General features: G+C 42.4%; 1 protein-coding gene across 31 annotated transcripts in view; it reads left to right on the top strand.

The window, feature by feature from the left end:
• MAPK8IP3 (mitogen-activated protein kinase 8 interacting protein 3) overlaps positions 1-25,481 on the top strand; it is a 79,653-nt gene that overhangs the window by 45,993 nt on the left and 8,179 nt on the right. For 10 of the 31 annotated variants that reach the window (XR_008579421.1, XM_054843201.1, XM_054843200.1 and 7 more), the window contains 18 exons: positions 3,900-3,911; positions 5,295-5,312; positions 7,640-7,697; positions 8,633-8,785; positions 10,371-10,452; positions 12,233-12,384; positions 13,000-13,056; positions 13,538-13,708; positions 15,383-15,509; positions 16,329-16,424; positions 17,899-18,060; positions 18,939-19,104; positions 19,569-19,754; positions 20,358-20,544; positions 22,287-22,409; positions 22,688-22,768; positions 23,308-23,375; positions 24,817-24,965. Coding sequence is in view for 30 of the 31 variants with exons in the window: in XM_054843201.1 (XP_054699176.1) it covers positions 3,900-3,911; positions 5,295-5,312; positions 7,640-7,697; positions 8,633-8,785; positions 10,371-10,452; positions 12,233-12,384; positions 13,000-13,056; positions 13,538-13,708; positions 15,383-15,509; positions 16,329-16,424; positions 17,899-18,060; positions 18,939-19,104; positions 19,569-19,754; positions 20,358-20,544; positions 22,287-22,409; positions 22,688-22,768; positions 23,308-23,375; positions 24,817-24,965 (2,048 nt within the window). In the remaining variant the exon portion in view is untranslated. The remainder of the gene's footprint in view (positions 1-3,899; positions 3,912-5,294; positions 5,313-7,639; positions 7,698-8,632; positions 8,786-10,370; positions 10,453-12,232; positions 12,385-12,999; positions 13,057-13,537; positions 13,709-15,382; positions 15,510-16,328; positions 16,425-17,898; positions 18,061-18,938; positions 19,105-19,568; positions 19,755-20,357; positions 20,545-22,286; positions 22,410-22,687; positions 22,769-23,307; positions 23,376-24,816; positions 24,966-25,481) is intronic. The other 21 variants (XM_054843208.1, XM_054843207.1, XM_054843199.1 and 18 more) reach the window with 12 other exon arrangements.

Genomic DNA, 25,481 nt, shown 5'->3' with positions numbered 1-25,481 from the left:
TTATTTTTCTATAGGATTCTCCTACACAAACAGCTTGAAGACAAAATTTGCTCCTTCTGCTTCCTCCCCCAACTTTTCCCCTCCTAGTAATTTTACACACTAGCAATTTCACTGGGAATAAAGAGTTTGTTTGAAATTTGAAAGTAACTAACTCCTTTTGTTAAGTTTTTGAAGTTGAAATGATATGGAAATACTATGGTCTGTATTGCAGTTTTCACCCTTTTATAGTCAGTCGAAGAGGTGTAGTAATTAACTTTTTAGGCTGATTTTGAAGGAGCTTGTAATACCTGAAGTCTGGTTATATTCAATATTCCTGACTAGGACTTTGAAGCACTCAGAGAAGCAGCTTTTCCTCAGGTAGCAGTCTGAGCCCTTGCCATACTATTTGGTGTTGGACTCTTGAGTATCTAGACCTTAATTTGTGACAGAATTTAAGCTTGTCCTGCTGGCCGTTTTCCAGAATCATGACATTATGAGTGGTCTTTGCATACTCAGACAACAAGGGCAGCTGACAGAGTTTGTAACTGTTGAGCTCACTTTCTGTTTTACTGCTTGATTTAAGGACTCTTAGAAGACATGAAGACTCCAACAATATGCCTTTTATGCATTTAGTAGCAAGGGATCTGATCTGAAAGTGTACATTTACTGACATAAGAGCTGCTTATGGATATTCTTGTAAGTTTGGTTCTTTATATATGTCCAGAACAGGATGAGCTGAATCATGTCACAGATTTGCAGCAGCTCACCTTTGCAGAAATTTAATTAGGAAGATACTTGTATCACCTTTGAATATAAGTCTTGTATCAGGATCCTCTAAAAGGATATGCTTCTGCAGAGATTTTACCCTGTTCATTGAAGACTTAACCGTGAAGACGTGGACTAAAGACTGGAAAGGAAATCAATACTGCTTGCTTTATCAAACTCAAAAATCTGTGAAATTGTTACTATTACAGGCAATAGTGTGACTGGAATGTAAGAACATATTCCAGACTATCATCAGAATGCTTGCAATACCTTTTTGATACAGATACGTTTTGGGGTTTTTTTAGAAACATGGTGCTAGCCCTGCAACATGCAAGAGAGCTCTCATGCGTGGATTGATGACTGTTGCCTGAAGTGTTAAAACATCTGTTGTTTTACCTCCAACTCAAGATTGCCAGAAGAAAAAAAATCTACAGAAGACTCAAGATGAAAGCACAGGCTTTCTCTGCCTGCGATTTGAGCCAACATGTGAAGATACCTACAAAACTAAGAATTTAGAAAGAAAATCAAGATTTCCAGGTTTGAGAATCATCTGGATGATAGCAGTCATTGCAGAAGGCCTGGGAATCCTACTTAAAGTGAAGATGACAGTAGGAACTACATGCGACCGTTAAAGCTTCATCTCCCTGCTGTGGAATTAATTTTGGTTAGCCAGCCCCCATAGATTACTGGGAACTCTCTTCCTAGCAGAACCAAAGCATTAAAACTGCTGACAATCTTGCCATTGCCCATCTATTTTACCTTGGTCCTCAGGTGCTTCCTTATCTAGGAGAGTGTATAGTTGATTATATGGCTATTTTCCACTAATTGCTGTGCCAACTGCTGCTTTCCTTCTCTCTCCAAAATGGCTGGGGCATCAGGGATTGTCAGCTTCTAAGAGTTACTATTCAGGAAAATTATTTGCTTGGCGTATGAACTGCTTCAGACAACCTATTTCCCACTTCTGGAAGCCTGCCTTCTGGGAATCCACTTCCTCTTTGGATTACCCTTAGTCTCACCCAATGATCAGTGAGAAATGCAGTCTGTTGTTTTCAAAGTGCCAAAAAATTCAGTTGCCCAAACCTTGCAGGGTTGATCAGCACAGTTTCAGTTAAAGTCAAAGGTGCTTCACCTCTTCCAGTAATAAGGCTGCCCAAAGACCAGTGATTGATTTTGGGTTGTGAGACATCTGTTGTTTCGCAGTTACCACTTGTAATAAAAATGTAGAGAGACTTTGTTGAACAGTGCCCATGTAAGTGTGGCTTACGAAGAGGACACTTCTGTGCTGGGACAGTTTCCTGGTTTGAGCAGAGCAGCAAAACTCTTGCAGGTGATCGCACAGCGGGCTAGCAGAATAGGAAGGCTTCTCCTGGTTCCTTTTCAAACCTGGGAGTTGGACTGTGATGAAATCAGGTAGTTCTGTGAGTTTCCTATGAGAAATGTTCATCTAACTACTGACTCTGTCCACATAAGTGTTCTTTAAAATGAACACACGTGTTGCCAGGATTGTACAAAGGGAGGAAGGCAAAGAGAGATCTTAGAGGTCATGTCTCTGACCAAGAAATGAAATTTGTACTTTCTTTTTTTTTCTTTTTGCTTTGTGCAATAGAAAGCACTGAGAAAGTCTGGTAAAGGTGGAAGCAAAAGACGAGATCTTAGTACTGACAAATCTGTCAACATTATTCAAACTTTTGCCTTTTTTGTTAGATAAATTGTTCTCTCTTCCTGCTCTACCTTAGAGTCTTAAGAGCCACACAGGAAATTGTGCTTTATGGACACAATGTAAGAAGCTAGATCCACAAGCTGAAAGAGTTCTCTCTCTTTCTGGGTCGTATTTGGAGCTCCCTTCTCTCTGTAAATCCTAAGAATTAATGAAGTTTACCCCAACTAAGTGAAATTTGAATACTTCCTCTTGTCTCTCTCAAAACTTGGCAATCAATCTTCAAAGAATATTCTCTCCTTTTGGACTCAGTTTCTTACAGAAAGAGAAATCTCATTAAAGAGGACTGCAAAATAGAAGGATCTTAGAGAAATTACCCTTGAGGAGTAGCAGTCAGGCAAGTCTGTTTCTTGAATGGAAAATCTCACTCATTTCTCCTGGATATCTGCAAAGTGGCCAGCATCTATTGGTACAAAATTGGCACTCTTCGTTGCAATTTTTGAATATAAAATAACAAAATATGTGTGTTCCCCCCCATCTCTAATACTGCCTTCTATACGTGAGTTTGCATAGGAAGTATTCTGGAGAAAAATGTGTAGTGAGAACAATCATTTATTAGTGGTAATTGCAGACCAAATTCTCTTCTTTCTCACTACAGCCTTAGGAATACTAGTTGGCTATTTTCCTGCACATTCACTTGTTAATCTCAGGTTCTTGCCTCTTGGTCCTGGGTAGGCTCCTCTTTCTCTGCCCTATCCCAAGAGTTTCTGGACACGAAGGAGCGCTAGCAGTTTGGTTGTGTGCTATGGGCAGGTCCTTCCTTTCAGTTTTAGGATGTCCGACTGTTTGCTTTGGAAATTAAAACCTCCCTTCAAATAAGAGGGGTTTTGTGGTGAAGACAGAAATTCAGCCATATTAGTGGTAAGTTTATGTGCAGAAGTTGAAATGGGATTATCAAACTGAGTCCCAGCACTGCATTGGAAAAAAGAAGCAAAAAAAGTTTTTAAATGCCACTGATTGTCTTTTGCAAGCTGAAGCGTCATTGAAGAGCACATTTATAATCAGAAGATCTAGTTGCTAAAATCACAAGGGGAAGGGAAATGAGATGGTAGTGGGAACTAGCTGTTCTTCATTTAGTGGTACAGGACTAAATAAAGAGACAATAAAGAGAAATGAAGGTTTATCCAGTCCAGGAAGATGCAATTGCCTGAGATTCATGTCTGGAAAACTGGGGGCAGCTGAGGCATGTGGCTGCAGTTGTACTACGGGTTACCTTCCCTTGATTTTTTTTTTATGTCCTGTATGTAGAGTCATGCCATCTACAGTCATGGCAGGTCCTGTCCTTACTATTTCATGCCTTTTGACATTGAAATGGCTGAATCATTGTTAATTTTTTTTTAACAAAATTTTTATTTTGTTGGTTTCAGTCACTGATTGATCCTTTTTTCACTTCCTTTTTTCCCTTGTCTCTCTGTGCTTCGCTGGACATGGCCCATAGGGGAGTTCTCAGGTGTGTATCTCCTCTGCTCAGTTTCCTTTCTTGTTTCTTTTTCCTTGTTGAGGTCGAATGACGTGGTATACACGTGTGATACTCCCCTGCTCTTGTCCAAACACGGTTGGCTTTGCGGACTTCTCCCACCTTCGCCTCGCTTGGTTGCCTTGCACCGGTGGGTCCCTGGGCAGCAGGACATCCCGGCTCTGTGCTCACACGCCTGCTGCGTTTCAATAAGCTTTTCTTGTGTGGCTTTCTGCAGGTTTGCTCTGCTGTGTTACACTGGCCTGTCACTCGAGGTCCTGGGGCTGACAGTGCTTTTTTTTCTATCAGGATGGGTGCTGTGCTTGGAGCAGAGCTTGGGTGGGCACAGGACTGAGTGAGGGTCCCAGTCTCCTCTCAGCAAACCACGCTGTGAGGAATCCCTCTGTGTGCATGATGGCTGCTGTGGGTTAGTTGATGCATACTGGCCCTGTTCTGGAATAGCTGTAGTGACATTAAAGCCACTTTCTTGATGGATTGGAGTGGCAAAGCCTCTGTCTGTCATTGAAGCTTTGCCTTTCTGGCAGGTCTGTCTCTTTTGTTTTGGTGAAGGAGACTCCCTGCCATGGGGCCATGGTTTGTCGTCAGAAGGTTTGCACCTTTTCATAAAATGCACTTGGGCCCTGATGCAATTTCAGGTGAAGTCAAGGGGATCTCTCTTGATTTCAGTGCAAATTGGATGAAGTTTTCACTGTAGTAAAGGCAGGTGACGTACGCAGTGCAACAGCCTAATGCTGTGTGGTGATGAGGTCTGTCACATTCCTTTCCCTGGCACCTCTTGGTGTTGCCTGTGAGGTTACAAAATAATAGGATGGCATCAGCCTAGTTTAAAATGTTTTTACTGTAAGCCACTTTTTTGTGGTCGTTTCTCAGAAAACCTCCCACCAAAGTTGAGTTGGAGTTTGTTGCACTACGGAGGTGGATTTGGGCCTGTGCAAAAAGGCCAGATGAGAGCTTTGATATCTGTCCCCCCCTTTTGTTTTTCCTCCTGCCCCTGTCCTTCCCTCACCCTGTTCATAATGTCTGTTGAACTACCTTTGTTATGGGGATGGGAAACCCAGAGATGTGCTGGCCAGGGGAAATGATGAAGATGAAAGAAACAGATGAGCTCATCTCGAGCTTGTCCTGACATCTCAGGTGTAAATCCCTGTTAGGCCAGATTGCAGCAGAACGAGGTGTAGGTTAGTTACTACTGAGCATCACATATACTGGCACCACACATAGATGTACACACGCTGATGAGCTGCTCTGTTTGCTATTTACAGACTGGTACTTAATGGCTGCTTTTTTTCTCTTCCTTTCTTCCCCTTTGTCCCCATCTCTTTCTGTTCCCTTTCTCGTATGGGATGGCTCTCATAGTACGGGATGATTTCTTTGGTAAGGCGAAGGCCTTTTTTCTTTTTTTTTTCTTTTTTTTTTTTTTAATGTGCATTTTTTTCTAAATTTCTTCCATTCACTGAACATCCTTCCATATGTTTTGCATTACCTTTTTTTTTTGTGTGTGATGGTGACATCACCTCTCCAAGAAGCAGGACGCAGCTGGTCATTAGTGGTGGTTTGGGTATTCTCCTCTGTTTCTTGTAGTTGATTATCCACTTTGATGCTTCACACTATTTGTCTGGCTATGGGAGGTGGACAGGGTAGGATGGGCTCTGTTAGACAGGGCTCTGTCCAGACTTCTTTTCCCTTTGCTCCACGCCACAAAAGAGTGAAGAGATCTCCTTTTAGTCACTCCACAGTGGTTTTTTTACCTGTTACAGGCTGCATAAAGTTGTCATGGTGTCCATTCTATGGCTCTGGGATGGCTTCATCCATTTCTTTATTGCAAAACTAGCCCTTCAGACCTCTCCCTGGTTAAAGCATTGGGCTGTGACTGTGTCACACACAAATAAAGTAGAAGCCATGGTAAGGATACTGATGGTTGGGATGCTGTATAGCTTTTAGTTCTGGCATGATAGCTCACCCTCTTCACCAGAGTTCCTTTCTATCCCAAGAACAGCTACAGAGAGGGATAGATGACTCAAGATTGGGAAGGCAGAAGATTTAGTCCAAAAAAACCTGGGGAAGAGCTCTTTCCCTTGATGTCCCTCAGCATCTGTAACATCCTTGTGCCATTTTAATGTCTTACTGGCTAAATAATTATTTCATCATTTGTAGAATCACTAAAAAGGAACAAGAAAATAATAAACAGATGACCTTTTGGTCTTACAGTCAACATATGGCATGCCACAAAAGAAAGGGCTACAGGTCATGCACCTTACCAAACCAAAAATACACTTTGGTTTACACTGCAGTTAGTGTATCTCACTTTTTTGCTGTTTGCAATATACTTTGACACAGCATCCAAAGAACACATTGCCTGAAACATCAAAGTGATTAATTATCTGTCTACTAATTTTTAAAGTTATTGAAAATGCTGCTTCTTACTCATTCTTGCTGGGAATTTGCTTTTGCCATCATAAATTCATCCCATTTAACTGTGGGAAGAGGATCTGTATGTCGGAGTGTTGTGATGTGTTCTCACTTCTTGTATGCTACCATGTTTCTCTAACTTCCATTTACTTCAAGATTGTGTTGTTTTTATTTTATTGCGAATATTAATTAATCAGCAAATAACGGATCATGAAAATTGTTAATGTCTTTGCTATAAAGGAAGAGGTAGTTCAGAGGGCAGGACAAGGAGCACTTCAGCACAAAAACTGGTGGTTGTGAGACTTCTTTAAGCTCTGGGACTTGTGGTGAGAAATGAGCTGCAACCCTCAGCACTGTCCCTCGACAGAGGGAGGTCTCTTTGCCTTTAGCTCTCAGCTGGCCTTTATTCCCCACTGTAAAATAGAAGCTGACCCTGGGAGCCAGCAAGTCCCTGGCAGCAGGAAACAATCCAGATATGCTTTTGGTCCCTAAATTCCTTTCCGTCTGGTTTTATGAAATACTGAATTCAACCTTCACTCTTAGCCTGAGATTTTTCAAAGTGCTTCCAACCCAATCTGCGTATTGCAGTCGTCGTACATTGATGCCCAAGTGCAAAGTGCAGTGTGTCTGATATAGATGTTTTCTTGAGTGTGGGTCTTAAGTGATGGGACTGAGACTTCAGATATTTAACATCTGTGGGAAAATTGTTAAAGGTAGATAGAGCAATGGACAGTCTAAAGTCCTGTTACAATTGCTCTGGTGGAAGGCTGATAATGGGAAGCCTTTCATGTGCATGAAACTGGTCACAACCATGATCCCAAATCTGTACTGAGAAACAGAAAATTTGGCTTATACTAAGAAAGAAGATCACTGATGTACAGATCTGGCCAGCAATTTGGACAGTGTTCTGCTGCTGCTGTGAAAAACCCATGAACTTTTACCTTCTTTCTGTATGAGTGATGACAAAAAATGGTTGCACATGGTTGAACCAGGAGTTACTGACTTGACTTCCCCTAACTGGCATTAGTGAAGCTCTCCTTGCTGGGAGTCTGTGAAAGTTGGGGTAATAAGCTAAAAGTCTGCATTTGGGCTCTACAGAAGGACACACGGGTGTCTTTGCTAGTGCTGCATGGTCTTTCAGCAAGAGGCACTCCATTCTCCACAGCAGGACACAGAAGCCTAGGGAAGCCTAACAAAAGTGTTTTCTCTTCCTGAAGCATGAGTCAGGCAGTGCCACACAAGCTTCATATTTCTAGGAGAGCAGGTGAAAACTGCCTGGCCTTTCTTTTCAGGAATGGGCAAAGAAGTGGGGAATCTGCTGTTGGAGAACTCGCAGCTGCTGGAGACCAAGTAAGAAACTGTTGCGTGCTCTGAACTGCCTGCCTAGTTATAATTGACATGTCATCTTGAAGTAGATCTTGGCCAGAACTCCTACCTCACGGGGGCTTGCTTGTTTATCTAACAGGTTCTTTTGAACACTTGTTGTTCCTTCAGTTGCAGAAGAGGAATTGCTCTTCTAAGCACCTTTCCTAACTGTTTCCTTTCTGCGGGCACTTGGGTGAAATCTCTGAGCATGTGCTGGTAGGGTCTGTTCCCAACTGGCAAGCTTTTAATTTGCTTGGGAATCTAGATGTGGCTCTGAGCCTCCGGGTGGATGTTGCTGTTTATAAGTTTTTTTATTTGCAAAGTTTGCTATTTGGAAAGAAAAGTTACTTACTATTGAGAAGAGCTTTCAAAGATTTTAGAGTTGATAAAGAAGCAGCAGATACTAAAGCTAAGCACCCAGGAAGAGGAACGCAAAGTACTCCCAGGGGAGAGTTGGAGAACTTACTGATAGGAAGCTGGTAACTTTAAAGATTTTAAGATATTTTGGAGCTGATTGGAAATGCTTATTTATATCACCATCATCCACAATTATCCACAATTACAGATAACAGCAGTTCTGGAAAGCGTGTTTCAGATCTTCATTCTGTTAAAAATAGATTTGAATCTTATGCAGGTGATAGGTTACCCTACACCTGCTTTCTGTGGTATTCTGTCTTCTTAAGGAGATGTTGGTCTGTCAGTCAGGACACAGGACTGGACAAACCTCATCCTGACCAATTATGGTGATTTCCATGTTCTTCTGCAGCTCCCTCTTTCCTTAAGTTATAGCTGGACTGAATTGTTTAAATATACTCGTTTCAATTCTCCTCGTGGTGCCTGTGACTTTAGTTTCAGGTCTCTCTTTTGGACAGCTGCTGGTTTTGGGTATTTTTGCTTATTGTCCCTTTCACACCTTTAAGAAATGCTTTGAACGTTGTGAAGAATGATTTGATTGCCAAGGTGGACCAGCTGTCTGGAGAGCAAGAAGTGTTGAAGGGAGAGCTTGAAGCAACAAAGCAGGCCAAAGCCAAAATGGAAACCAGAGTCAAGGAGCTGGAGGAGGAGCTGAAAAGGTGAGTGATTCCGACCCTGCCCCAGGGAGCTGGGAGGACATTAGTGATAAACCCATCTCCTCTGCTGGTTTACTCTGTTTCCCTCATGGAGGTTAGCACTGGAATTTAAAGGTAGCTTAAAGAGCACTTCAAGGCTGATGGTAGCTGGCTGAGATATTTTTAGTGTTACCTTGTTTTTATTGAATTGAAATGGGTTATTGAACCTTAGAAAAACCCCAGAATTTTTCCCCCCAGGACTAGGATTCTGCAGCAGCAACTGCAAAGCCAGGTTCCCTGGAGTGAAGCGTTCAGAGTTTCAATTTGCAATTTAAAAAAAATAAACTAAAATAAAGGAAGTTCAAAACCATTGGTTTTGAAGGAAACTGTCAAGAGCTTGCTCCTTGCAGCAGCCAGGACAGCTCTGAGAGGAGTGAATGCCCATTCATTTAATGAAAGGGCTAATACAGATTCCCACAAACAATATTACAATGCCAGCATTGTTAATTGTTTCATTGTTCATGTTAAGAATGAGAAGAAGAGGCAGAAGAGATTTTTAAAGTCCTATACAGGTAGCATTTGGAGAGGTCCCACTTCCGATTTTCCACTCAAACTAGAGAAACCAAAACCTGTATGCCCAGCAAAGCCTGTGATGATTTCACATCCATGAAACTGAGCCCCACGGGGCTCAGAGCAACATAAATACATTTGGACTAGCTGTGCATTGCACCACGTATCTCAGTTCAGAGGACAGTGTTTATTTTGCAGCTGGAATCTGGAAGGTTGCCTTTGTAATCTGAAGCACAGAATCACCAAGAATAACACAGACTGGTCTCTTCATTGTTCAAAATTTCTGAAATGAAAGTAGTCTCAGAAGCAGTGGAAATAGGTCTCATTTTTTTAAAATGAGTTTTTGAGTCTCTCATAATATACATAATATATTTAATATATCATGCAGTAGGGGCATGGGCTTTTATCTGGCAAATGTGCCTTTTTAGGAGATGGAGACAGCATTTTTTTTTCCACAGTGTCTTTGCTGTTAATAAAAATGCTTGTAATTCAAATGGGACTGCATGACTGCACCTTGGTATGGAGTTTAAAGGAATTAAAAGCACTCAATAAATACTTTAAGTATTTTATTAAGACAGATTTGGTGTTCTCTTCTTTACCACTATGGTAAACTGTCCTTCACATTAGGGGCTTTTTGCAACTGAAAACAGAAGCAGCCCAGAAGAAGAACCTAAGCCAGCATTTTCACTGCTGATAATGGCTCGGTTTTCCCATGCTTAAGAACTCATCCAACATTTGATTATGGCTCTGAAATAGAAATTGGCTGGACTGTTGCAGTGATCAGGATTTTGGTGCTTACATCAAATGTTCCAAAGAAACGGGATGATGTTGGTGAAGCTGTTCAGAGAAACATGCTGCAAGAGAGAGGGAACAATATCAGAGAAGCATCTCATAATTTGTACGCTTAGCTCACAGTTTGAAAAGGTTTCCTTGTGGTGCATGCAGACAGACCTTCCCATAGATGATTCTCCTCCCAAAACATCTCAGGGCCAGCCATAGTATCACTTGCTGGTTTGATGCCTTTCTTCCTGTTTCCTAGAGTGAAATCTGAAGCGATTGTTGCCCGACGAGAACCCAAAGAGGAGGTGGAGGATGTAAGCAGCTATCTCTGTACAGAATTGGTATATTACATTACTAAAATGCCTGCGGGGAAAGGGGGTTTATATACTTACTCTGTATTACTTCATATATATGAGTACTGAGATGCAGATTGATCTGCCTTCATTAATGATGAGGGCAAAGCTGGTGAACTGCAGGTTGTTGCTGATGAACATTGCTAATAGACGGGTGCTGTGAGATTACCTCTTCATATGACTTTCAGACCATAGTTTGGCAAAGATGAGCAGCCAACAGTAGCAATACCGTGCACAATGTAGTTTCTGCAGAGTGGTGCTAGAGCGAAGCCTGCTCAGCACCCCCCTTTTATTTGGTTCTCCCTCATTTTGAATTGCAGTGTGTTTTCTGTCGGGGTCTTGTGATAGTCAGGCTTCTCCGGAAGAGCTTGTCTCTGCATTGGTAGTGAAGCTGTAAGCCATGAGGACGTTATGCAGTGAAATCCAGGTTATACGAGCAGCTTTGCAGCAGTAACTGCCTTCTTTTATTGGTTCTGTAATCTCAATCTTGTGGTATTGTTTTTCTCATTATTTCTTTTACATAAGCCAATACTGCCTGTTACATGATATAGGCAGAGAAGGCTCATAGATTGTTCTTATATGGCAGCTCTTCAAACTGTTTGGATGAGGTAGAGGCTTTTCAACAAAGACCAACTGTAGCCAAAAAAAAAAAAGGCAAACCAAAGCGGTAACAGAAGTTTTCCTTGTAAATGTCACTCTGCTAGGACAGGGAATTAGATGCACTTCTTTCCAATATTACTGTGTTCTTACTTCGTGAAAGGTATCAGAGCAGGTTCAATTCTAGCTAATTCTCGTGACTTAACTGAGGTGAACTTGATCTGTTGAGAATTTGGGTAAATCGGAAAATTTTCAAGTTGTGCTTGTGAAATGCTGAAGAGGACTGGATTTGTTTTAAGCTGAACTGACAGGAGGTCTGGTTTTTTAAAATAATAAAAAAAAAAGTTTGTAAAATTCCTTTTCATTTATACACTTCTTGTTCTGACTGGTCATACAGGTTTATTCCAAATCCAGGCAGGCTGGAGAGGGACTTGGTTAATTTGTGCTATTCCAGCTCTCAGCAGTACTCACCAGCCAGGCTGAGCTTGGGAATTGCCACAGTCTAGGCACAACCCAGTGCCACTTCCTAGTAACGAGTTCCCAAAATCCTTACGATTTCTTTTTGCGCAGATATTTTCCCCTACTTAGCCATGTTGTTCTCGTTTTCCACTCCTCAGAAGAGACAAACAGAATCTCATTCTTCTTGCGTCCTAACCCAAAGCTGCACATGCCCTCATTGGAAGGCCAAGTTGTGTCACCAAAGAGGAAAAGGCCTTTCTTTAGTTTCTTGTGCCCTACACCTTTATCAGTGTGTACTAACAGAACGCCTCCTTCCTAGTCCTCTTGAGAGGACAGATGGCATTACGTGATGCTCCCTGCTGCTTGTGACTGGATTTGCTAATGAACTAAAACTTCAGTTTCCAAACTTTCTGGACCAATGGACCACTGTCAACTCTCATAGTTCCTTGCAGACTATCAAAGCACCTTGCTGGCAATAGTCCCTGGGTGGAGTTTTCAATTTGGTGGTGGTTCTGATTCTAATTTGAATGGGTTTGCAGAACACCGCAGAGGTCCATGGGCCATAGTTTGGAGCTCACTTGTCTAGAATTAGCACCTCATATGGGAAAATTGGGGGTAATCTCACAGAACAGGAGGAGAACTAATATGTCTTTCTGTTTCCTGACTTGCCCTGTACTAACATGAATCCCCTTCCATCTTTTGTTGGCTGAAGCAGTGCTCCTCCCCCCTGCAGGACAACATTCCCATAGCTCAACGCCGTCGCTTCACTCGTGTGGAAATGGCTCGGGTTCTGATGGAGCGCAATCAGTACAAAGAGAGGTTGATGGAGCTCCAGGAGGCTGTCAGGTGGACAGAGATGATCAGGTGAGACTGCGTGTTGGTGAAGGTTGCTATTATGGATGGAACCTGGCCATGTTTGCCCTTGCAGTCAATGGAACCCCAACCAACATATGGGTTGAGAAGTGCTGAAAGTTTTCCAAAGTGTAGATGCTTCTCTCCTAATACCTAATTCTTTCTCTCTTATTCCTGAACCTGGACTGCAAATCTGAAGTTGCCATCATTATTTGGAGCAGTTGTTTGTCTTGTTTGTTTCTTGTGTGCTAATTAAGCTAGGAGAAGCTGTAGGGAAGAGGGTTGCTTCTAATTAATGAATCCTAAAGGCTATGGCTTGAAGTGAATATAATGCTGGAGTTTGTAGTTACCAGATTAGTACTGTAGCAGTGGTAATGTTGCAGGCAGTTGATAAAACTTCAAATTGAACGTACTTACTTGCACTTCGTGTCAACATTGAAACATAAAGTGGCTGGGTGTGCTTACATTAAAGACCAGTGCATGTTACTTCCTCTGTCGTGTTTTGAAACCTGTTGGGATAAATTCTGAATTTTGGTATGGCTTCCTTGATAGAAATGGCCTGCTGGTTGACAGAAACTTGGGTAAGAGATGCTGAAATTAGCTTGCTTCTGCTGTGTTTGTCCTTAGAGCTTCCCGTGAGCATCCATCTGTCCAGGAGAAGAAGAAATCCACCATTTGGCAATTGTAAGTTCTTTGGTGGTTTGTGTAAGATTAAGAAAAGGGGAAGTATTGCCATTTCTACTTTAGGCAGCAACTTAATAGACTGACATTAAGGAAACATCAACTAACAGTGTTGTTAGCTGAACCATTTTGCCTTCGAGGGCTTCCTTTGTCCTTAGCAAAATTAAGATCAGATCTGAACATCCGCATTGGTTTTGTTTTGCAAGTTGAAAAAAAGGTCGCAGGTACCCCAGAATGGAAATATTCATACACTCACAATCAGTTTTAATAAAGGGCTGTTTTCAGAAGGTATCCGTTTCTGGAACCTAAAAACACCTTATGTCAATCAAACTGAGGATTTAGCTCTATGTTTGAAGTAGAGCAGTTTTCATGAAGGGCTGACAGCCCCTGTTTGCATACCTCTTGCTTCCCCAGTTGTGAATCTATGGTGTGTTGTCTCCCCACACACCTTTTCTCATATTTGTTGGCCTTTCTCTGTCCCCAGCTTCAGCCGTCTGTTCAGTTCTTCCTCGAGTCCCCCACCAGCAAAGAGGACCTACCCATCTGTGAACATCCACTACAAGTCTCCGACAACAGCAGGGTTCAGCCAGCGTCGCAGTCACACCATGTGCCAGATCTCCTCCGGCAGCCGCACCCTAGAGTTCTTCCCTGAAGAGTGAGTCACGTGCTGTGTGCCAAGCCAGGTCCACTTGCAGCTCTCCCAAATAGCAGCTTTTCTTAAAATAAGCTGTTTGCCACTTTAAAAAAAAGTCTGTGTGGTGTTAATATGTTTCTGTCTCTTGTGGTTTATCTCCCTGATCTTTTACTCATCAGTTACCACGTGGATGGGCTCAGCAAACTTTGTCTTCCCAAACGTATCACTGCTGTGGCTTTTGGGCCATGATGCATCAGCAGGGACTGCTGTAGTCCTGAGTTGTCGTCAGCCCTAGTTCTGCACTCATATTTGCAGACTGCGTGACAGAATGAAGTAGGGCTTTTGTGGTTGAGTGTGATGGCAGCATTGGGACAGTGGGATGGAGTGTCTCACCCAACCCTGTTGACAAGGAGCTTAGGTGAAGACAAAAGTTCTCTCAATAGCACATTTAGGTTAAATTTAGGTTAAATTTAGGTTAAAATATTTGGTTTTAATCTTAACCATGCTAAAAAAGAGCCTCTAAATGTTGCTACTGCAGAGTCTTCTCCCTATCCTGTATTTTCTCTGACATCAAGGGAGAAAACTCTTCTGTGCTTTACTTGACTTCAAAACGCATGAGTTCTAGCGTTACGAGGTTGTACAGTTTCATACATGGTATGTTTTTGTAGAAGGACTTTGGGGAATGTGATGGTAAAGTATTATACTTCTGCAATGGGAAGGATTTGTTGGAAAAGCGCTAGGTAAGGAGAAGAGAGATTGTCTTTAGAAAGGTAAATTTGTATTTTATAGCAAGGTAAATTTGTATTTTATAGATACTGTTCTTTTTATCTGATTACAGTATCATAATCAGTGTGTGGTGTCTGAGTGCTTTTCAGCAGTGCATTAAATGATGTGACTAACCACTGTCAGAAGCTGTTTGTTCTCTCATCCTGTCCCCCAGGGAGGAAGCATGTGCAGGGAAGTGTTTTGTTTTAGAAGGGGGTTGTCTTTTGTTTAAGTGTATATGTCATTATGTGTGTATGTGTGTAGAGGTTTTTGTTTTGGATTGGATTTTTTTGCTTATGTTGTTCATACATTGGTATGATATTTTAAAAACCTATTGAAAGCTTGAACTGATATTCAAACAGCCTTTGTTTATATTAAAACATATCTTAAGAGCTCACAGATCAATTTTTCTTTTAACCCTTGCCAGTGCAAAGCCAGAATTGTTCTGTTGAAACCAGCAGTTTCACAGCAGTTAGTGCATATTTTCCTTGTCTGCAGAGAAAGCTTTAAAACGGACAGAAAAATAAATAGTTCACTGTAATGAAGAAGGGAGGAACTCAAAATGCCTTCCTGATGGAGACATTAGATCAGTAAATTGTAATAGCTAAGCAAAAATTGGTGTAATCTCATAGATTGGTAGGTCTTACGGAAGGGTGATTCCCTGTTTCTGAAGGGCTCTTGGAGCACTGAAGTGGAGATGACAATGATTTGGCCTGCCACATTGCTCAGGTAACTGGGAGTTACAGATTAGGGATGCCTATGTCTGCTTCTTAACAGGGTTTTTCTCTCTCCGATTTCCTGCATCTTTTTCAAAGATGTATTTGATTTGCTTTGTGTTTCCTCTGTCTGCCGTAGTGACACTCAACCTTAACATTCAGCTTCTGTTATTAACCGTAGATTGAGAAGTAACGCTGTTGCTTCTCTCCTCAGTGACTGTACGTCCTCAGCACGTCGTGAACAGAAACGGGAGCAGTACCGCCAGGTCCGGGAGCATGTGCGAAACGATGACGGGCGATTGCAGGCCTGCGGCTGGAGCCTCCCTGCCAAGTACAAGCAGGTAGGGAGCACTCTCCGGACAGGCTGAGGGGACATTGTCCCTCACAGTGAAACCAGTGAAGACCTAACTCTCCCACTGGTAACCTTAGCCTTAGTCCTTAAATACTTCCTTTACAGGTATCATATGCATGTTTTATTTGTATGATAATTGTAGGCACAGATTAAATTAATCTTTTCTGTGTCTCCACCAAAGTCATGCATGAAGGTGCTGAAAGAACCTATCCTAAACCAAAAGTAATTAATCTTCTTTGTCCAGAGCCCAGTACTTGTTTTTATTTCCTTTGTTATTATAATTGGGCTTGAACATTAGATATTTCATTTATACTCTGAGAACTTTACCAATTGTTTAGTATAAAAACCAAATATAGTGCAATTTGCTCCCACTTCTCCCCAGCAGTAACACAAAATCAAATGTCATCAGCCTCATTTGTTGGCCTATGGCTCATTGACCGGTTAGTCAAAGACTACCCGAAAGGAAGGAGTCTTGCAGTGTGGCTTGAAAGTGGATGGCTTTCAGGCCATGGTGGAAGAGAACGCCAGTGTTCTGACTTCTTTGCAGGGAGCATCGGTTAACAACCCCTTCTCTGTCAGCAGTGCAGTGTATAGGCTCTGGGGCACCTTATGGTGAGAGAGGCAGTCTCTCAGGTAGGCTGTTCCTGTCCGTACGGGAACTCTGTTTCATACATGATCTGAGATGAAGCCTCGGCAGCACCCACCTCTGAGGCTAATAAGTTTTCTGCCATATTGGTTACATCTGTCTTACCATACCCTGGTGTTTACAGCTTTGTACTGTCTTTTTTGTCTTTTCTCCCGCCCACAGCTGAGTCCCAATGGTGGTCAGGAAGATACTCGCATGAAGAACGTCCCCGTGCCTGTATATTGTCGCCCACTAGTAGAGAAGGACCCCACCATGAAGGTATGTTGTCTCTGCATACCATTCCAGTCCAGAAAGGGGACGTAGAATAAGCAAAGAATTTTGGTCACTAAATGTGCAATTTTTACAACAATCTGGTTTGTTTTTTTTTTTTACTTATATATTCCAAATTTTATCTTTCACTTCCTTTTTTTGAATGGTGGTTTCTAGTGTATGTAAGGGAAAGTACCTTTCTCTGTAAGGATGTAATTCTCAACTGATTCTGGTTGCCAGGTCCTGTGCTTCTGTCTTACATCTTACGTTTTTTTGAGACAACTCTTACATAATATCAGCAACGTTTCATGCTTCTAAGGCTTTTGTTGAGAGTCCTTAGGGTATAATACAACACAATATAAAAATTCGTGAAAACGAGCAGGTGAAAGTAAAAATGCATTTCATCACTCTTTCTTAGATTCCACTGTTGACTGGGATTCACTGGTAAACAGGCCAAAATTATCTAGAGCAGATTTTTGTGAAGCTGCGTCTATCAATCTTTTGAGTAGATTTACAGTTGAGAATAGATGGTCATCTCTCTGCAGGTAGCACATTTATCTACTGTAACTAGTTGTTTTGAAATAGGCAGTTTGTCATTAACTTCATTCAGACCTGATTTTTAGATGTCATTCTTATGTTTAAGTTGTAAGAAAATTCTTATGCTGTTAGTTGTTTCTAGAAGGTTGGTGTGATCTTTGGATAATATTCTGTTCAGCATCTTTCCTTTATGATTTTGTTTCTGTAGTCCTGTTCCCAGCATTCTCCTAAAAAACTACATGGAAATAGCTGATGGGAGGTTAGCTAGATTTGATTTCAGAAAATACGCAGTGTGCTTCTTTCACTCTACACTTGTTATGTAGAATGATAAACCAGCAGGGTTTGTTTTTTTCCTTTTCCTTTTTTTGTGACTTCATTTTTTTGTTGTCTTAGTTCTTTAAATAACTCTCTAAGATCAGACAAACACTGATTTTTGGGCAAAGGAGTGCATGAGGAAGCAGAAGAGTGCAAGAGGTGGGAGGGGGACTAGGGAACAGGAGTGCGCTGAATGTGTATCCTTAGCCAAGCAGTTGCTGTCAATTTGGATTGTACAGTCCTTCTTATTGTACCCTGAGCCAGTAACATCTGCCATGTCCTGCTTGCTTTGCTACAGTGACTTAGGAACCCTAGAGTCAGAAAAACCTGAGGACATTTCGGAAGCCTGTTTTCAGTTATGCACCTAATTTACTATCTTTATTTTCTTTGAATCAGTTTAGTCAAATCTGTCAAAAAAACAGTGATTTTCACTAGGTTACAGAGAACCTTTATCTTAACTCCATCAAATCTGACTATGTCTTCTAGTAGAAATCAACAAGATCTGTTGTTTCCAACTAGATATTTTGGATGTTTGACATGTGTCCACAGTTCTTTACAAAGGTGCCTGAATTTCAAGGGAGCCTGGAGCCTCCAGAATTCTTAGTTTAAGATTCTTGTTTCTGTTACATAGCTGTGGTGTGCAGCTGGAGTCAATCTCATGGGATGGAGACCTTTGGAGCAGGAGTCTGGGAATGGACAGAAACTAGATCCTGGACGTGATCCCCTCACCTGCGATAGGGAAGTGGAAGGCGAGAACAACAAAAGTAACCATACATCTCCTGAAAAGAAAAAGGTCAGAAAAGAAAATGGATTTTTTTTTTTTCTTCCGGTGTTTTTTCTCATTCCATCCCTGACATGCCCCATCTCTCAGTACCTTTGTACTATATAATGCTCTAGCTTGTGCTTCTGAGGCATCGTCTTGTAGGGCAGGGTTGTGGTGTTCTGGCTCTTCAGTAACTTTCTGTATGATTTGGGATAAATCATCGAGGATAAAATTTTCCCAATTTCTGCTTTTGAAACATTTCGAATTTTGAAAAAAATCCTAATAATAAGTGTAATTAAGTGCTTGAGTGAGGAATGAGGAAGATTATGGAGTCCTCATCACTGTAAATTAAATAAAAAACAAAACAAAAAACCAGGCAAAGCTTTGCTAAAAAAGAACATAGACATAGCGGAGTCCATGAGTCCATTTGGTTCAGACGATTTATTCCAGCTCTGTTTTTTAATAGTCTTAAGTGGTTTTTTGGTTAAGAACCAAGCTGTAATTTGCAGATAATAATACAACATTTTATCCTTTCTGGTTTGTGGGTTTTTTTCCACAGCTGTCTTACACTGTTGCCCTATAGTCTTCTGAGATCAGCTTGCTTAAGCTGGTAGGTTGAGTGCATCCCAGCTCCATGGGATTCTGTCTAACGCCAATCTTGAGCGATACGTTAGTCAGACATCTCAGAAGAGAAATTATAGGCTCTTTGGCCAGTGTTCCAGATACTAGTGCGGCAATGTGAATGAAATTTGCATAGCCAATATTACTTATTTGTATCAGCTTGGAAGAGACTTGGCTCTTTGAAGTTGGCATTGTGGTATTTGCATGTGTAAATGTTGCCAAGCACTAATACACTCGGTCTGATCTGAGAGGAGCACTGATTCTGCTCTGTGTTTTTTCTCCTGAAGGTGAAGGAGCTCCATGAAATGGATGCCACGTCCAGTCGTGTCTGGATCCTCACTAGTACGCTGTCAACAAGTAAAGTTGTAATTATTGATGCCAATCAGCCTGGCACAGTGGTGGACCAGTTCACTGTCTGCAATGCTCATGTGCTCTGCATTTCCAGCATCCCCGGTAAGTCGGGCCCAGGCACTGACTGTGATCTGCACAGGGTCACTTGCTCCACTGAGGAGTGAAAAATGTAGTGTTCTCACTTCAGAACTAACCCTTGGACCTTGCTGCATTCTGTAATTGTCTCTCAAAACCGTAACTCAGATCTTGCCTTCTTGTAGGAGCTTTCCATGGAGATCCCTCACTGTTGAATGTTTAGTAAGTCATTCCTTTGGCACGTAAAAGATGGTTCTTGGGAGCAAGAGTGAGCCTTGCTCAGCTTTGGGAGGGCTCTGTAGCTGGCCTGGATGTTGATGCTAGGGATGAGGGGATTCACCATGATGTTGACTGATGCTATGGTGCCTCCCCAGGGTAGTGAACCCTGAGGGTCAGCATCTTCCATCCATATGGTTACCTCAGGAGTACTGCTATATTTAAATTAGCAGTGACAGCTAGATTTATGGGAGAATCTGTTCTTTGCCCTTCAGCGGCCAGTGAGAGTGATTATCCTCCAGGAGAGATCTTTCTGGAGGGAGATGTAAATCCTGAAGAGTCGTCTGGAACAGATGGTGTCTTGGCAGGAATCACTCTGGTGGGCTGTGCGACCCGCTGCAATGTGCCACGAAGCAACTGTTCCTCACGTGGTGACACACCTGTGCTGGACAAGGGACAGAGTGAGTTTGGGGACATAAAACTTAATGGCAGTCCAATTATAGGTAGTCCCATATGAGCTTATGGTCTTACAGCTGCATCCTCCTGTGCCTGAGTTAACTACTTCTGAGGCCTCAAGAAGTTTCTTAACGTGGTACAGGAAGACCAAAAGCCCTTTTGGTACGTTCCTCTTTAGAGCCCTCCTTTTCTCTCTGAGTGATCCACATCCTGCAGCCTGGTTGCGGGCGTCATATAGAAGAGTATTTTGGACAGGTGGTAATGTTTGCCCTGCTACAATTGCTTCTGTTCTCAATGCTGTCTCCTCTGAACGTTCTCTTCTTGTGAAGTCAGTTAAGCCCATATGAAAACTATAATGATGTCCTTGCAGACTCCATACTGCAGTGGGCAGCCCTGGAGAACTTCTGATGTTGGGCTATTTGTTTAAAATAGCCTCTATTCCCCATCCAAGCAGAAAATACTGGATGAGCTGCTGTCTGTGGTGCAGGCTCAGGGCTTGGTTGAATTTGGCAAGGAAGGATAAATTTAGAAATTGACAACCTGATTTCTGTATAACGAACTTACCAGCTCATTCTCTAGTACATCTCACACTGTTCTTTGTCTTTTAGGTGAGGTGGCTGCTGTCTGCAATGGGAAGATCAACCAGTCCCAGTCTACTGAGGAGGCAACAGAAGCTACAGAGGTACCAGAGAACGGTACAAGCGAGGCAGAGCCTGCTCAAGCCCGGCCTGGCCCCCTCACAGAGCACGTGTTTACAGATCCAGTCCCGGCACAGGCATCTCTTAGGCAGAATGGGTAGGCAGTCTGTGGCCAAAGTGCCAGTTCAGTTATTTATCAGCTCTGTTTTCATAAGCCAGATCTTCTAATAAAGCGTCAAACTTTTTTCAGTTTTGTGCCCAAATAGTATTACAGATGGGGTGATAGGGAGAGAAAGAAATGAAATGAAAATAAACATGGTTCAGCCTGCAGCAGACTCTGTCAGCTGGTTAAGTGCAAATATTTGATCTCTCAGTATGAATTTAGACCTGCTGTTAAGACAGATCTTCCAAAGTACATGTACACTTCATGTTCTTACTGAAGGAGCTTATTGATTCATGTGTAAAAATGATTATTGATTTATTCTAGTAGTACCTCTAATTTGCTATAAAGGTAATGAAGAAAGCATATTTACCACTCAAAAATTCTTAAGACACATGAGTCTGATGTGATGGCCTGAGGAGCAAGATGGAAGTCTTGGGTATAAATCATTCCTAGATGACCAAGTTGTTCTAAGTTGTTTCTGTCGAAGTTGGAAATGAACAGAGAAAATACTGTTTTTATAATAGCACTGCCAAACACTAAGTTAAATTCCATAGATTTGAAGTACTTGCTATTTGTATTGATGGGAAAAAAAGGACGTTTTGTGTATTGCAGATTCAGGAGTCAAGCAATTAAAAAACACTGAAGAGAAGGAAGCGATTTAGAGTCATAGAGTCTTGGAAGGTTGGAAAAGACCTTTAAGATCATAAAGTCCAACCGTTAACCCAACACTGCCAAGCCCACCACTAAACCATGTCCCCAGTCACCACATCTACACGTCTGTTAAATCCTGCCAGGGATGGTGACTCCACCACTTCCCTGGGCAGCCTGTTCCAATGCTTGACCACCCTTTTGGTGAAGAAATTTTCCCTAATCTCCAATCTAAACCTCCCCTGGCACAACTTGAGGCCATTTCCTCTTGTCCTATCGCTTGTTACTTGGGAGAAGAGACTGACCCCCACCTGGCTACACCCTCCTTCCAGGTGGTTGCAGAGACCGATCAGGTCTTCCCTCAGCCTCCTCTTCTCCAGGCTAAACACCCCCAGTTCCCTCAGCCGCTCCTCATCAGACTTGTGCTCCAGACCCTTCACCACTTCGTTGCCCTTCTCTGGACACGCTCCAGCACCTCAATGTCCTTCTGGCAGTGAGGGGCCCAAAACTGAACAGAGTATTTGAGGTGTGGCTTCACCAGTGCCAGGTACAGGGGGACGATCACTGCCCTGGTCCTGCTGGCCGCACTATTCCTGATAACAGCCAGGGTGCTGTTGGCCTTCTTGGCCACCTGGGCACACTGCCAGTTCATGTTCAGCCCATAGTTGACCAACACCCCCAGGTCCTTTTCCTCCAGGCAGCTTTCCAGCCACTCTGCCCCAAGCCTGTAGCGTTGCCTGGGGTTGTTGTGACCCAAGTGCAGGATGTGGCACTTGGCCTTGGTAAACCTCATACAGTTGCCCCGGCCCATTGATCCAGCCTGTCCAGATCCCTCTGCAGAGTCTTCCTACCCTCCAGCAGATCAACACTCCTGCCCAACTTGGTGTCATGTGCATACTGAGGGTGCACTTGATCCCCTCATACAGATTATTGATAAAGATATTAAAAGAACTGGCCCCAATACTGAGCCCTGATTTGTATATACAGGTGCACTTATCTGCTTGTGAATGCCAGACTGTGAGCGTAGATGGGCATTCTGTGCATTGCTACTAATAAAAGCCTCTAACAATATTCTTTTGCCTCTTCAGTGAGAATGGGCAGCTGAAGACGGAGTCAAGCACAACACTGCCAGATCAGGAGTTGAATGGGGATGCTGCTGGGACTTGCACCAGTGCTGCCCCCACCATGTGGCTGGGAGCACAGAACGGCTGGTAGGTTTCCCTTGGGCTGGCAGATTTCTCTGTCACCTCCGTTCTCCTCTGGGCTCCACTTTGCATGTCCTCACACCTTTAGTTCACTTCTTGTTTCTGGGGTAGGTTTTCATTGCTCATTGTTGTTCTGAGCCCTCAGCTCATCGTAGGCACAGGGATTTAATCTCACTTTCTTACCTAACCTCCACCTTTCCTACCAGAAGAAAAGACTCAAGCCTAGTCAGGCTGAAGGTGTGGGGCCTTGCTGCTAACTCTCCCCGATTTTTCCTTTCTCACAGGCTTTATGTGCACTCGGCTGTATCCAACTGGAAGAAGTGTCTGCACTCAATAAAGCTGAAGGACTCTGTACTTAGTCTAGTGTAAGTGTGCATGCCAAGGGCCACTGAAGGAGAAGGTTCAGTGCCTAAGCGATATTTCAGATGGGGGTAGCAGCTCTTTGTCAGTCATCTTTTTCTTTGCTCTTCTAAGTGCATTGGTTTGTGAGGAAAGTTTTTTGTTATTGGAAAGCCTCATACTGCGCCATTTTCCTGCCTAAGTCCAGACCTGACCCAATTCAGTGAATAAGGTACTAAATGAGATTAGCAGTATCAGGAGGAAGTAAGTGGGGAGGAGAAAGGCAAAATTTCACTGGGGTGTAAATTAGGTGGAATTTTTTGAACTTGATGGAGTTTGTAGTGTGAAGGAGAAGTTAACCTCAACAGGAAATTTGTGGAGATGGAGGATCTTACTACAATGAACATAAGAGGTATGACCCTCAGCCCTTGCAGGATGTTCCTGCAAGTGCTAAACTGAATGGGAATTGTAGAGAGAACATAAAGATGGTGTGTGTGGATGTCAGAAAAGATTTGTTAGTCCCTTCTACACATTTTTGAAAGTATTTACTTTTCTGTGATTTCAGGCATGTGAAAGGGAGAGTCCTTGTAGCTCTGGCAGATGGAACACTAGCCATATTCCACCGGGGAGAAGGTAAAAATCAATGTAATAAGAGAAAACCAAACTTGGCCGAAAGTGTAGCAATGGATTAAATGCTATTCTGAGTCGAGAAGGAAGGGTACTGGCTTGCCAGAGTGTGAACATATGCTTAAAATGCATAGCTATTATACACATGTAGTCCTTATCCTAAAACATCTAAGGCATACCTTAACACCATTTCCTGAGTTTTTCTGAACAAAAAAATGTGCTGTGTAGTACGTGCAGAGTAAATGCAACACTCTGAGGAATGCATATGCTGTGCAGTTGTTTGAGGCATGCTTAGTAAGTTTAATGCATTTGGGCCATATCGGTGCTACTGTGCATTGACAGATCAACTGTAACAGAGTATGCACAGGGAGCTCACACAGCTCAAGCTGTATTTGATTAGATCAGTTGCAAATAGGCCTGCTGCTTCCCAGAGACTTTGCACCCTGTGTAAGTAGTGGAATTGATGACTGCATACACAGCAGGCAGAGCGGGGATTCTCTGGAAGTCTGGAAATCCCAAACAAATGGGACCTTTGCATTACATTTGGTCAGTTTTTCTTGTTGCAAAAAAGAGATGTCTGAGTAATCTGACATGCCTTAATCTTGTCACTTCAAGATATTTTTTCAATTCTGTATTTTTTGTCCTCTTCACTGTTGTAGGTTTTGTTTCCCTACGACTTGAGCAGTTTCTGAGCTGTGTTCATACCTGAAAGCATGTGGGAATTGGCTGTTACTAAAGTTTGCATATTAAGAACTTAGTTATTCATTGAGTAGCAGTTTGTCCAGCAAGCTGAAATACAGAGCTTTCTGGTTTTGTGCAATCTAAATTTTGATTCAGCCTTTGTCATGAGTTCAAGCCTGACCATTGACACATAAAAATTGTTCCCATCAGAAATAGGATAAAGCTTCATGACGTAGAGGCCACCTGCCCGTGAAGGACACAGTATCTGCCTGGTTAGTTAGAAAATAAGTGTGAAAGAAGGGAGGTTGATTCCTTATCCTGGCTTTGACACTTTGGGAAAATTAGGTCGTCCATCTGTGATATGAGGAAGCCTCACCACAAGGACTGTACGGTCCGTTTCCTTTTAACTTTCTGAATAGTCTTGTTAGGCTATCTTTCTTCTTCCCCTGCTGTTTTTGTTGTACTTGTTAGAGAAGCCTGTTCATTTCATTACAATCAAAGGATGTTTAAATTAGCCTGATTTGGAGAGCTTTCAGACCACCAAACTAAACTTTATTGTCATGTGTTTTGTAAGTATAAGGCCGTGCCTGAAGTAGTAGTATGGATTCGTGGGAAGTTCACGGACATAAGCAAAAATCAGAAAAATGAGCATTTGATTATTAGCTAAGCATGTATACCTAGATATATATGGAAAGGTAGATGATTCCATTGTATACTGACATGTCATGAAGGAGCTGCATTTTTCCACGCTTGTTTTTCACCTTAGATGGTCAGTGGGATCTCAGTAATTACCACCTTATGGACCTCGGTCACACTCACCATTCCATCCGCTGCATGGCGGTTGTGTATGACAGAGTCTGGTGTGGCTACAAGAACAAAATTCATGTTATCCAACCTAAGACAATGCAGATTGAGGTAAGAGAGCAAATGTGCGCATGTGTATGCATGCACGTGCTTGTGTTGTGTTTATTCTTACAGCTGTTTGCTGCTGCAGTGTATGGGAATGCAGAACCTTTGTGTTGTCATTGCTGACTGTAGGATCCAAATTGCCAATCTGGGTCATGTTATGACTCAGTCAGCCAGGGGGATATTTATTCCTTCCTCCCTTTACAGAGCTTAAATCTTCAGATAAGTCTAAACTGAGCACTTTCTTTGCTTTTACTACTGAGTCTATGGGGCCATGTACTGTACAAATCTACGTGTGTGCTTTTTAGCTATCCTTCATATAGTCAGACTTCTCTGTCTATAGGCATTGTGGCACAAAGGAAGAGTACATTTAGCAAGCCCCAGTGATCCCACTTGCCTAAGAAAAAAATGACATTTAGAGCCTTTTGGTTGAAATTCAATACAGTGATGTTGGTACAAACCTGTTTGACAGTGCTTGGAATAATTCTAATCAAAGGGAGAAGTGCTGAATCTGAAGTTCACATC

This window comes from Grus americana, chromosome 15 (assembly GCF_028858705.1).
Source record: "Grus americana isolate bGruAme1 chromosome 15, bGruAme1.mat, whole genome shotgun sequence".
Taxonomy (NCBI): Eukaryota; Metazoa; Chordata; class Aves; order Gruiformes; family Gruidae; genus Grus; species Grus americana.
This window is presented reverse-complemented; position numbering and strand designations above follow the sequence as displayed.